Below are 14519 nucleotides of genomic sequence, written 5' to 3' on the forward strand. Positions count from 1 at the left end.
ACGAGTTTTCAGCAACTCTTGTTTTCCACTCGTACTGCCACGCTCATATCGAAGAGGGGATTGCTGGGTCTGGGATGGCTTCACACACAACCTTGTCAATTGTCTAATCAGACTCGCCTCCGCTCTCTTTGCTCTACTCAAGATATCAGCGAAATGATAAGGTCGTTGCAAATTCATAAATGCAACTACCTCTGAGTTCAACCCTCTGATGAACTGATTTACTATAGCTTCATCATTTCCAGCTAGATGAGGAGCAAAACGCATTAGAGTCGAGAATTTAGCAATATATTCATCAATATTTAGTTGTCCTTGGCTCAAATTCTCAAACTCCAATTTCTTGTCCTCTCGATACGAAGCTGAGAAAAATCTTCGATAAAATTCAGTTCTGAATATTTCCCACGACATCACTGTACCTCTCTGTGCCCACATTCTTGTACTGGTAATCCACCAACTCCTGGCGGCTTCTCGTAACTGGTAAGGCACCATTTTAACCCTCTGTTCATCTGTACAATCAAGTAAATCAAACAAGATTTCTATATCATCAAACCAGTTCTGACAGTCTTCAGATGTCTCGGTACCACTCAGAATCGGCGGCTGTAATAACTCAAATTCTTTCATCTTTTCTTCTAGCTGAGTTTCTGATGCATCTAGCTGTTCAGACGAAGTACTACCCCTTTCTAGAAATCTCCGAGGCGGTATATCTGAATATCAAACAAATCAATATAAAATCTTTATAATCTGTCTCAGCCCTCCTCTGATCATATACCTCTGATTCAGACTCGGTTCTGATCCAGGCTTAGTAAGTACATGCTGCAATCAACTCAGATACAAACAACATGTAATAGGGAAAACAGTAAATCATGCTAGCACACATCATGCAAATCAACATTGACGTAAATCTCATGCTAGCAATCACATGCAAGGAAGAAACTTCAATCTACCCCGCTCATTCTCAGCTATCTCAGTCTGAAGAATCTATCAATTCTGACTATCTCAATCTAAAGGATCTATCGCTCTGATAATATAAGTCTAAAGGAACTATCAGCTCTGATACCACCTGTTGTGGGGACCCGGACGCTAATCACCTTCTTAATCATCTTTTTGGGATTTAATTATCAATTAAGATAAAACAGGGTCTAAAAAAATTTTCTTTTTAAATAAAGTGCGGAAGGTAATGGCATCTACATAATATACATATCTGTATAAAACTACATTCCAGTATAACAAAAACCATACTGTACAACAGTCTTTTAACTAATCTAAGGTTCAATTACTAAAGTTCTAGTAATAAAACCTACTCTACAGTAAGTCCGGAATCACCACGCTAAACTCGTCTTCTCTCGTCATCTTCTCGACCCCGATCTTGCCCCACCTGTTGTCATGCACACATACAAAACAAGACAACAGCCGGATAACTCCGGTGAGAATAAATCTTAGTATAAAACATGGTAAGCATGTATATAAACAAACTAATTCATAAAACATGCGATCCTGTATAAACCAACATATTTCATAATTTATGAAATAAATCAAGTAAGCATGTAACTCAAATCAAATAAACATGCATATAAACGATCTAAATCATAAAAACATGCTAGCACAATTGGAAGCAATAACGATGGGTCCCATGATCTAGGAGCCACATCCATATAAGCATGAAGTCCTAATCAAATCATGTCTAGACTTTACTCGATCTATAACTCTAGGGATCCCGGGGTGAATAAGACGATCTATCACCTACTCTCCAATCGGGGTGACGGTACGTCTTATTCCTAGACTTCGGCCTGATCTGTATCCGCATCTACAATAAGGGAGGTGATCATCCCCTAAGCTTTGATATCGCCGAACGTCTAGAAGTCTGGATGATCTCGCAGACTTTCCTATCTTAATGCATGAATACACAATCTGTAAACAAGCATAATCATCTTAATGCAATGCAACATGATCTGTAAACAAAGCATAATTAAATAAAACATAAACAAGAATATAGTATGTGATTTATTGGGCAACTCAAGGATGATTTCGATTGAGTTGTTTCTTCTCGAATATCACATGAATTATACCTTTGTCGTCCCCGTCTGAGGAAGACGATGATCTGTATTCAACTCTGTCCATCTCAATCTGAAAAGACAATATCGAATACGCTGCATCAGTGAATAACTCAATACACAATCTGTTCTGATCACTACACAAATCAGTATACAATCTGATCAATATCTGAACAAGATACAATCTAATTCATGTCATTGACATAACAATACAATCTGAATAATTACGGAGTCTGATCAATCTCAATCAATACTGAATCTGATCAATCTAAATCAAGTGATGCTTCTACGGCATAACAATACAATCTGAATACCCCGTCAATCTGAACATCACATATATATAATACCAGAACTCATAATCTGAATATCGGTATATTCAAAATCAGTAATACACAATTCTGATATCAAAATCTCAATCAATATCTATCACAATTCATATCAATCACAGAAATAGTCTATTCTGAAATCTGACTTCAATCCTATAATGTCTACGGTAGCAGAAACATCATATCTGAATCACATACAATTTTGACAATATCATAAACTCAAACCTTGTTTAAACGTAACAAAACTTACGTCCAATTGTAGCTTGCGTTGATAGGAACACAGTACTGTAGTAGGATTCAAAAACAAATAAGCGAATTTTGCTAAATCGTAATCTAAACTATAATGGAATTTGGAGAATTGCTCGTTCGTTTTCTGGAAATCTGATGGAGAATTCGGTTCTATACATATATATATATATATATATATATATATATATATATATATACATTCCGTGCATGCAAGGCAAGTGGCGGAGTGCATGTCTTGCACGTTGCGCGCATATGCGCCAACAATGTCGCGCATATGCGCCGGTAGCTCACACCAGCATTTTGCCAACTCGCGCATATGCGCCCTTTATGTCGCGCATATGCGCCAATCATTATGCCTAACCCGCGCATATGCGCCATTTAAGTCGCGCATATGCGCCAATCCTTCTGGACCTTCCGCGCATATGCGCCACTAATCTCGCGCATATGCGCCAAGGCTTCTGGAGGTGTCGCGCATATGCGCGCATGTCTTCGCGCATGTGCGCCAACCTTACTGTGATTCTCGCGCATGTGCGCCACTCTTGATCGCGCATGTGCGCCAACACATAAATTTGCACACGTAATTTACACCTTTCTTATGTGTTCTGGTCCGATCCGTTCCGTCTATAATTATCTCAATTACTTCAATAATCATTCCAGATTAATTATCAATTACGGTAATCATACTCAATTCATTTCAGATTACGGTAATTAAATTCTCGGGCATTACATACTATATAGATATCAATCCAATACAGAGAAAAGAGAAATATCATCTTATTGTTATGCTATGCTTTATTATCCATATTTCAGAGTTGATGGTATTTACGTTTTTAAAGTTATGATTTTCAGAGTATGCTATGTCTATTGCTATGTAAGAGTTCCATTTGCTGAGTTTTATACTCATTTCAGTTTATTCATGTGATGCAGATCAGAGCGACGGACCAGGACGTTGATTGTGGGCCGGAGTCATATGCAAATAGAGAAGGAATGAAGGAGTTATTTTGATGGTATTTTGGGCATGATCATAGGAATGATATTTTGTATTTTTGTTATATCTTTTGAATGATCATGTATTTATTTTGGATATAAATATTTTATAGAAATGTATTTTGAATCCTTCCTCTCTTCAAGTAAAAATTTTAAATTCCGCTGTATTTTATTTAAATCGGGTAAAAGGTGTCACACGCTTGCTATTCAAAACGATCTCAGAGCGCTCTTAATAGTTCATATATACTCCATCGCTCAATCAGCACGCACACTGGAGAAATTTATCTGATCATCTAAGGATCATTTTCGTGCAACTAAATCAAAACAATTTATTCATATCATTAACCCTTTGGTTATTTGATTCAGCATTGATATCTGGTGAACTAAGTGTTCTTAAATATCCATAAGTGTAAAGTGATCACTAAGAGTTCCAAAACAGGCAGTGTCATATGTCCTGATTGGAGTGGGCTGTTGCAAGAAGTTTGTAAAGCCAAAGTCTTTTAGTGGAATCCTCCTAAGGAGGAAGAAGGGGTGACGTATGATTTGTTAATCTCCGAACATCCATAACAAACTTGTGTCACATTACTTTCCGAAATGATTTATCTGTCTAGTCTCTATTCATTGTTGTAGCCTGATAGATTGTTTTAAATTACATCAGAGATTGTGAATCTTTTTCCGCACTTAATAGGGTTCACATTATCAACTGTTTGAGAAGACGTTTTCAACCGCCTAAAAACGGTTGAAACCACATTCTTACAAAAACGGTTGAAACCACATTCTTACACGAGAAAATTTGAAAGAGTTCATTCACCCTCCCCCCCCCCCCCCCCCAAAAAAAAAAAAACTATTTCCCGATCCTAGCAATTTTTTACTTATTTTATGGAATAAGCTTGTTATTGTTTAACAAGAATATTATTACTACTAGTGGAAATATTATTTTCTATTTGATCTATAATTGTAGATTTTAAAATTGGTTCTTTAATCATTTTAAGAAATTCTAAAATATTATTATCAGTTAATATATTAATATTAAAGTTTTTAAATTGAGACATTAATTTATAAAATTCATCATCATTATTATTCTCTATATGATTTATACAAGATTATATTTTCCTTGTGTACAATATTTACATTCTTCTTCATCTGAACTATTTGATTCTAAACTTTCTTTTGAATAATATATTTCTGAAATATTTTCAGATTCACTATAATAATGAAATTTTGATTAGAATCCATAATTATTTTAAAAAGTGTTTCTTTGATATTCTCATCAATATCTAATTTATTAATTTTTGTTTTAAACCAACATTGATTAGCATAATGTCAAGACTTTTTGCATTTTCTGCAGATAATATAGGAATATTTCATGTTTTTTTTCTGCTTTCTGTAATTTACGGCTTTCTTTTCTTTTCTTTTTTCTATCTTTTTTTCTATCGGATAAATGTCTTTTCTTATAAATTTTTCTTGTTTATCCTTAATTTTTTTTACCTTTGTTAAGTAAATCCATACCAAAATGATTACAAAATTTATCTAATTGTTTTTCTCAAGTAAATTCTCTCTTTTAGTTTGATTATTCAATTTTAATTCATTACAGAGAGCTAAACCCTATTGAATACAAGTACTTATTAATTTATCATATGTATAATGTGAGGCACATTTACTCTAATGACATTTAATGATCAAACAAATAATGGTTTGATTTAAAGCTGCAGCGGAAAAATGTTTAAAATGCTTTAAACGAACCTCAGGGCCTAGAAAAATTTCGGCATGACCTCCCCGTAAGTAGGACATCACGAAAACTCAAGTAGCAGTTTATATCAAAACTCCAACTAGAGTCATTAAAAAAAAAAACGAAGTTAAACACATATAGCCGCACTGGCCAGGACTAAGTAGAAATTAAAACTTACCAAATACTCACCAGATCATAAATATCACATAATCGACTCGACATAAAAAAACGACCAAATATCACTACAGATACACAGGGAATCTCCACGGCAAAATAAACTACAATACAAGACTGAAACAAACTCAAGACATACATATAGACTAACTTGAAGACTTCACTGAACAGAACCAAGAAATCCAACCTCAATCCCGAGCTCCATTGGCGGAACCTCGGCCTTCTGCTGCAAAACGACTCGGGAGATCTACCATGGTGCCCAATAGTAACCACAGCAGCCCCCCAAGAAAACAACTGAGGTTAGGATTCTAGTATGAAACAGTTCAACAATAACAACAATAATCATAAATCATGCAGAGTCATATAATAAAATGTAATACATGAAAGGCTCAACGAATAATCGGGATAACAGGAGGCAACAAACGGTACGATAACAACTGGAAAAATGCTCGAGCAACAACACAGGGAAGCTACATTGTCATCCAGCTAAACCGCCCTGCTAAGTATGCGAGGTATGCCAAGTTGTGCTGAATAACACCCCTGACTCGGCCTCCATACAGCTGATACGATATAACAAGATGGCACAACAGAATGAACTAGATGACACAATCCCAGCGCTAACCTCAAAAGGCTGCACTAACCACGAGATTTTTCAATCACATCTACGGTCTCATGTGTATAGGCATATCAGCCACACTATGATCCCGAGATAAACAACAGTGCCATATAACAATGGATATCAACAACGGGCTAACAAGAACGATAGGCTCAACATGAATGTCATAATAGTGTGCCCTATGTTAAATGCTAATAATATGTCACAATACTAAACATATATCACAACGAAGGCATTTAACAACATACAACAGTCAACAAATCATAAACACTATCAGTGCAACACAGAATGACAATTAAACATAATTTATGTTTTACCGTCGTATGTTACCGAGCTGTAACATACCTATACCACGAAAATGATCTTCAAGAATGATCATCTGAACTCTCTCAGCTTAAAATAATAAAATATGCTGAATAATTCAACAACTCATCATTATTTACATTCCAACCATTATCAACTCGATAATACTTAAATTAATTCCAACGATAACAATCATACTATAATATCTTTCAATATCACAAAGAAAAATTCAACATAATTAATAGGCTCGCCGAATTATACCTCGAAGATTTCGAATGACCGAACCTACAACAATTATCAAATAAATACGTCAATAAAACACTATTCGAACGACGAAAATAATTTAAATCGAAACGGTTAAAAACCCAACCCCGGGCAGCCTATATATATCAAACAAAGCTGGAATTTAGCCAAAATTTACCAAGATCGGAGTTAAACTACTCGCTATTGGTCTCAAGGTGATGCTCACCGGAGATGACGACGGAACACATTATTCACGACCAAAAACAATAATGAGAACTAGTTGGAAAACGCAGGAACAACAGGGTAAAAGTTAAGCTTCAAATCCTTGCTCAATATACTCCAACGAATAAAGAAAAACGAAGCAATAGCTAACCTAAGTCAAAAAAGAAACTCGAACAGGAGTAGCCATGAACATGGTTCAAAATGAAGTTAGTGATGTAAGGAAGACAACCCCTCAAAACGCTCGAGATATCGACGCTGGACGGGAAAATTATGGCTTCTCCAAGATGGAGGTGCTGAAAGTGACGAAAATGGAGATGGGTTATGGGAATGGGTTTGGGAAATTGACTTCTTCCTTTTCTCTTTCTCATAAGATAAGTTGTATGTATATATGTGTGTATATATATATATATATACAATAATTTGTCACCAAAATAGTAACCCAAGCTAATTTATCCCGGTTTGTATTTATTTTTCCTCTTGTGTGTTATTTCAATCTCTGTATGTATTTTATATCGTTAAATTCTCTGATATTCTAATATACATATTTTTAACAGACTTCTTGAATTTATTTGACATAAATAATTATTTTAATTTATAACTCAATAATTATTCTAATTATGCCAAATTACCAGATAATTAATTGCAGGACCTTATATATATTTTTCATATGAATATTATATCATCTTTTCGTATTATTTTACGAATTCTTTCTGCAAAAATAAAGGGTAAGCCATCTATAAATTTGGTTTTCCAAAAACTATTATTACAGTCTGGTATCTCATTGATACGAGATAAAAAAGTATCTTTATACCATCTAAAATCATTAAGATTTTTACATTTTAAATTACTTAATAAAGTACGAATTTTTTCACCATTATCAGTGAATCTACTTGTAAAATGTTCAATCATTGTTATTATGAGAGAATAAACTGCATTCTCTAGTTGAATATTATTTTCGGATTTGATTGAATTTAAAATATCATCTTTATGAGATTGATTTAAATAATTGTTCCACCAACCTTTTAGTTGGTCAGTAAAACATGTTATATTCATTTTAGCAATATTCTTATCATTATTGACTGAAATTTTACACACAGTGCTTTACATAAACATTCTGTAAACAGTATTATAAATTTGTTTGTCACTAAAATCATCTATATTCCATCGTAAATATATCCATTATAACTATTAGAGAAAATATATTTTTGTTCCTCAAAAAGAACATCCATTGGAGTAGATTTATCATAATAATATTTAGTTTGGGTAGGTTTATCTACCCATTTTATTTTATTAATTTCTTCATCAGAAGATTTCTTATTATTTTCTATCACTTCATTTAGATTACTTAAATTGAGATTCTTAAATTTTTCTTCTAATAATTTTCTATATCAGAAACAGAAGACTTAAATTCAAAACATTTTATATCTGGAGGAGATTGTATAGAACAAGTTGTAATAGAAAAAATATTAGTTTCTTCTTTATTTTGTGTATGAACATCAAGTTTAATTTGACTAATAATGAAAATAATTTCATCAATACGATCATTAATAGAAGCAATTTCTTATCCTATTATAGTTAAATACAAATTTGTATAATTTTGTTTTTCAATTATCTGATTTATATGTTTAACAGTTATCTGTAACATATCTATTGGGTGCAATGATTATCCCTGCTTGGTAGAGCGATCGAATCGTGGTGCTTGAGCTAATGTGCGGTTTAAAAGATTTGAGTTGCACCATTACTACTAGCTATAGCTTTTGGTAAAGCGACAAGCGCCCGGTCTTACAATTGGTATCAGAGCCAAGGTCAAGGGTTCGATTCCCGTTGATTGCAAGGAGAGCAATTATTGGGAGGGAGATTTTTGGGTGCAATAATTGTCCCTGCTTGGTAGAGCGATCGAATCGTGGAGCTTGAGCTGTTGTGCGGTTTAAAAGATTTGAGTTGCACCATTACTACTGATGTGATCGCACTGAAATTGGTGATCCGGGTCAGGAGCTCCAACGGATCAAATCAACAATTTATTGTGTTTCGGAATTTTGAGTGAAGCTAATGGCTTGGATTAACACCTGCAAACAAGAAAGTAACTCGTGAATGGGCACCAGAAGGGTGTCTGGCGTACCCACTCCGATGCTTAAGTCAGCAGGTTTTCAGATGAACACAAGCAATATTTGAGAGAAAATATGTATAATGCTTGAGAGTTCGAAGATTTCAGAATCATTAATTGAGAAGTATACTTGCTACTTGTAGTAGAAAATGGTGTAGGTATCTCGATTCTCGTGCCACCTGCTAAGTATGGAAAGTCAGTTGCCCATACTATAGCTTCTCATAGCTTCTAGGACAATCCAAGCCCAAGTTGTTCTGACAGATTAGACTTCATGTATCAATCACACTTGAGTGTGGTGAAATTCTCGAGGTTGCCCAAGTGGTAAGGAACCCGGGAACTCATAAGACAGCCTGGGCTCTTGACTGCCCGGGACGATGAGAAGTGCACTGTTAGTAGAGTACTCAGGTAGTTGGTGGAGATCCCGGGCTTATGATGATTGCCCGAGAAGAGACGCAGTGCTCGGGAAGAGACACAGTGCTCGGGAAAAAAATATTTTCCCGGCTAAGATTTGGGCTATACAAGTAACAAACCGGGTTAATGATGACCCGGATCCTCATGGAGGTATCACCACACATCCCTAAAATAGTCGGGCTAGAGCTTGACTCGCTGTCCCGATCAGTCGTACTTGTTCTTTTGTTGAAACATAATTTAGAGTGAGTAAGAGAATCGGGGGATCCAAATATCCCACAGATGAAATGGGATACCGGGGTCTGATACAACCCGGGTTTTGAATAAAACACCAGGGCCTCATATCTCCTGGGTTTTGCACTTTTTTGTCGTTTAGTATTCTCGGGCAGTCCAAGAGGTGTCATTATTACGCATGTTTTAGCATTTATATCGCCGAAAATAGTTCAATATTTCGAAAATCCAATAAGTCTGACACATTTATATTCGTGCACGTCCTTTCATTTGCCCGGTACAATTTACGAGGTGCATCTTGATCATCCACATGCATCTGGATCAATGGCCGAGATCTCTCCCCACCGCTTATATATAGTAACTCACCTATTTTTCAAAAAAACACTTTCAAATTCACAGCTACAGCGAAGCTCTTGAAAAATTTCTCCTTGAAGTTCCTCCGCGTAAAAACACTTAGTTCCGACGATCCTCAGCCATCTTCCCCCCAAAACTCAAAAGTTTCTCCTTCACTATGTCTAATTCAACTTCTTCGACATCTGTAGCAAATGCGCAAGGCTCTCATAGTGACGAGTCCACCGCGCTGCGCTTCGATGCCCCTCCGTCTCCCCCTCGCCGCTCTATTACACAACCTTCTAAAAAAGCAGTGGCCCATCAAACCAGTCCTTTTTCTTCTAAACCTTCCGCCTCTAGCCACTCCCAGGCCCGAGTTCTTGCCAAGAGCAAGGGTAAGGGTAAAGCCCGGGCACCGAGTCCTCTGGCAACCGAGATCTCGGGCACTCCTTGGTTCTCCTCTATGAGCAACACCTTGCGCTCGGGGGCAGATGAGGAGGTCCGAGCTCTGGGGTGTATCCCCTCTAATTTTCCCATTCTGATTCCTGGTTCCTCCGATTGGGCAGATCACCCCCCACCCGGTTACATAACTTTCTTCCGGGACCAACTTAGAAATGATCTTCAGTTCCCTTCCCTCCCTTTTAGATTGTGGTTGCCAAGTTTTTTGGTGTACCTATTAACCAGCTCCATCCCAATTCTTTCAGGATTATGGCATCGGCCTATGTTCTTTTCAAAATGAACAATCTTCTCATCACACCCCTCGTCATTCATTACTACTTCTCTTCCCGGCTTGGAGATAATGACTTTTCCCTGACTGCCCGGATAAATGCCCGATTCTTTATTGACATCTCTTCCTCTCAAAAGAGATGGAAAGGAAGATTTTTTTATATTCAACTCCCGGGTCTTCTTCCATGTATGACCGGGTTTCTCCTTTCCATTCATCAACAACCTGCCCTTCCCCAATCCTATATATTCGAGGAACCTTTCCTCGTGAATAAAACCTTGGTGGAGGGGCGTAAGTACTTCTCTTCTACCCTGATCTCAGAAGAAAATTTATTGGCCTATGGGTTGAGTTCTCGGGCTGAGGACCCCTTGGACCGGGTAATTGACGAGGTGGCGGGCTTGGGCTCTCAACCCGGTAACTCTTCTTCCCATCTCCTTTACACTTAATTCTTTTATTTATCTTTAATATAACCCTGTAATTTTTGTGTGCAGAGAATCCCGAGATGCAGGCAGTTTTTGCGAGGAAGCAGGCCGCCGAAAAGGCAGCCCAAGAGAAGAAGGCGGCAGATCTCCGAGCAGCTGCTGAGGAGGAAAGAAGGCAGGCCGAGGAGGAGGCTGCCTTGAGAGCTGAAGCTTCCCGGGCTCAAGAAGAAACTAGCCCCTGGGTGATGGCCGAGACCTCGGAGGAAACTGAGGATCTTATTCCTCTTAGTCAGAGGAAAAGAAGAGCTGTCACCTGACCCGATCTGATCGTCCTTGAAGGCGGCCATGGCACTTCTTGATCCGTTCAATCAACTCCCCTTCGCCAACAACCCTCAAGTGAACCCGGCCAACAGCTCCTTCAAACGGATCAGCCTACCCAAGCTAACATCTTTTTTGAGGGGGCTAATGCTACTGGTGTTAAGCGCCTCAAGCAAATACTCAGCCTCGCTGAGGCAGTGTTCTTGAAAAGTGTTCCTTCCAGTGGTAGGTTCTTGGAAGGATCGAACCGACTGGTGTCTGTAAGTCTTTTATGCTCTATCTCTTTCCTTCATCTTTTTTTTAACTTTTTTTTTGTTCAGGCTGCCCAGATGATAATCTCGGCCTTTGAAGAGGTAACGGCAGTGGCCACAAAGAAAGGTCAGTAAGCTCAGGCGGCTCAAGAAATTCATGACAATTTTCGAGGTGAGATTTCCCGGGCTCAAAAACTTCATGAGGAAAAAACCGTCAATCTGCAAGCTTCCCTGGAACTGGCCAATCAACAATTGGCCTCAACTCAGCTTGCCCGAAATGAAGGCCTGCCTGGGAGGAGGCCTCTTAGAGGCATAGTGTGTTCCTGGATTCCCGAGTTTGCTATCTCGAGGATGAAGCCAGCCTACAGGAACATGGGGCTGATATTGCTGAGGATAAGCTCAGGCTCCTGCAGCAGACGCAAGAGGAATGGCGGACTGTCTTCCTTCAATCTGCGGAATTCCAAGCGGCTGTTGAATATAGATTGTATAAGTATTTCAAAGTCGGGTTTGGGAAGTGCCAAGAGCAGTTTGAGGAAGATGGCCTAATCCCGACGGGCAAGGTGGGCTTCCCGGACATAGACAAAGCCATCGACTTCCTTCCCAAGGATGATTCTGCTGATAAGGAGGCCGAGAAGGTTCCCAAAGAGGCCGTGGAGCAATCCATTCCAGTAGACTTAGAGTAGAATTGTAATTTTGTATTTTTCTTTTGTAATTCTTGGCCTCCGGGCTTTCCTTAATGAAATTTTCTTTTCCTTCCACTACTCTTTAAAAACATTTTGATAAAACTTGCACGACCTGGGTAATATGATTACTTTATAAAAATTCCTAAATTTTTCTAAGTGTTGAGAAGCCGGTGATTCCAAACTGGTGCCCGGAGTTCCGGTCCACATAGCAAATAAAGAACCCCATACTCAAACAATCGAGATGTAAAAATTTAAACCTGAGCTCTAAGAGGGTGTATCTCGGGATTCAGAAAGATCGAGGTGTGGTTCCCCGAGCCAAGGTGTAGTGCCCTGGGCTTTTCAAGAACCAAGGTACGGAGCCTTGGGCCGCAGAACATGTCCCGGGACTTTGGAATGCTCGAGGTGTGGCTCCACGAGCCAAGGTGTAGTGCCCTGGGCTTTTTAAGAACCAAGGTATGGAGCCTTGGGCCGGGGAAAATGTCCCGGGACTTGGGAATGGTCAAGCTGTGGTTCCCTGAGCCAGGGTGTAGTGCCATTGGCTTTTTGAGAACCAAGGTATGGAGCCTTGGGCCAAGGAACATGTCCCGGGAATTGGGAATGGTCGAGGTGTGGTTCCCTGAGCCAGGGTGTAGTGTCCAAAGCTTTTTAAGAACCAAGTATGGAGCCTTGGGCCAGGAAACATGTCCCGGGACTTGGGAATGGTCGAGGTGTGGCTCCTCGAGCCAAGGTGTAATGCCCTGGGCTTTTTAAGAACCAAAGTACGGAGCCTTGGGCCGGGGAACATGTCCCGGGACTTTGGAATGGTCGAGGTGTGGCTCCCCGAGCCAGGGTGTAGTGCCCTGGGCTTTGTAAAAACTAAGGTACGGAGCCTTGGGCCGAGGTACATGTCCCGGGACTTGGGAATGGTTGAGGTGTGGTTTCCCGAGCCAGGGTGTAGTGCCCTGGGCTTTTTAACTAACTGGGCTTGTTATTTCTCGAGCTAAGATACAAGAAAAAATATATAACACTTCTCTCTTAGAAAAATAGATCTTTCCTTATATCTCCAACAAAACAATTACATCTGTTAGACATAATACTTCTTTAAAATAAATACATTCCAAGGCCTTTTGAGAGAATGTCCTTGAGCATCTTCTAAATAAAAGGATCCCGAGCTGACTCTCCGGGTGATTTTATAAGGTCCTTCCCACCAAGCTTCCAGCTTCCCAACATCCCCTGCAGGGTTGACTTTCTTCATGACTAGATCCTCTACTTCGAAGTCTCGGATCCGGACCTTTCTGTTATATGATTTCATAACCCGGCTTCTGTATGCCTCCATTCGAATGAATGCTCGGTCTCTCTTTTCTTCTACCAAGTCCAATTCCATGGCCGGACTTTGGTCATTATTATCAGGGTAAGATTCTACCCGGGAAGAAGTTTGCCCGATCTCAACTGGAAGGACTGCTTCAGAACCATATACCAAGTTGAAAGGAGTTTCTTAAGTAGGTGCCCGGAGAGTAGTTCTGTAAGCCCAAAGGACACTAGGTAATTCTTCCACCCAATCCTTTCCTTTGCCTTGTAGCCTAGTTTTCAGTGCTTGTACAATAACTCTATTGACAACTTCTGTTTGGCCATTAGCTTGAGGATAAGCAACAGAGGTGAAAGATTGAGTGATCTTCATTTCTCGGCACCACGACGTAATTTCTTTGCCCTAAAACTCTCTCCCATTGTCCGAGATCAGTCTTCTGGGCACTCCAAATCGGCACACAATGTTCTTCCACAGAAATTTCAAAACTTTTTGCTCAGTGATTTTAGACAAGGGCTCAGCTTCTACCCATTTGAAAAAATAATCAACAACTACTAACAAGAATTTCTTTTGAGCCCAGGCAATTGGGAAAGGAATCACAATATCCACGCGCCACTGATCAAAGGGGCAAGATGTCCAAATAGGCTTCGTGAGAGTGGCCGGGCTATGTTGAAATTTTGGATGATGTTGACAACCCTCACAAGCCTGGACCACCCGAGCAGAATCTTGACTAAGAGTCGACCACCAAAACCCAGCAAGCATTGTTTTCCGGGCCAAAGACATTCCTCCGAGGTTCTCAGCACAACATCCTTCATGAATCTCTCGGAGGACATAATACACCTCTTTCTCAGATAAGCATTTCAAAAGAG

General features: G+C 39.0%; 1 protein-coding gene across 1 annotated transcript; it reads right to left on the bottom strand.

The window, feature by feature from the left end:
* Window positions 1–13431: 13431 nt before the first annotated feature.
* LOC140805447 (uncharacterized) lies at window positions 13432–14025 on the bottom strand. The gene is made up of 2 exons (XM_073161718.1): window positions 13920–14025; window positions 13432–13805 (listed from the first exon to the last, which is right to left on the bottom strand). Exons 1-2 carry the CDS (start codon window positions 14023–14025, stop codon window positions 13432–13434), a joined length of 480 nt encoding a protein of 159 aa, XP_073017819.1.
* Between the last annotated feature and the right edge of the window lie 494 nt (window positions 14026–14519).

This window comes from Primulina eburnea, chromosome 11 (genome assembly GCF_022965805.1).
Source record: "Primulina eburnea isolate SZY01 chromosome 11, ASM2296580v1, whole genome shotgun sequence".
In the NCBI taxonomy this organism is placed as follows: Eukaryota; Viridiplantae; Streptophyta; class Magnoliopsida; order Lamiales; family Gesneriaceae; genus Primulina; species Primulina eburnea.

What these genes read in the sequence shown, in the direction of transcription:
- LOC140805447 (XM_073161718.1), bottom strand. Translation starts at nt 14,025, where the DNA reads ATGAAGATCACTCAATCTTTCACCTCTGTTGCTTATCCTCAAGCTAAT. An exon ending in ACTGAAAACTAGGCTACAAG is followed by an intron (nt 13,806 to 13,919) that starts GCAAAGGAAAGG and finishes GTTCTGAAGCAG; the next exon opens with TCCTTCCAGTTGAGATCGGG.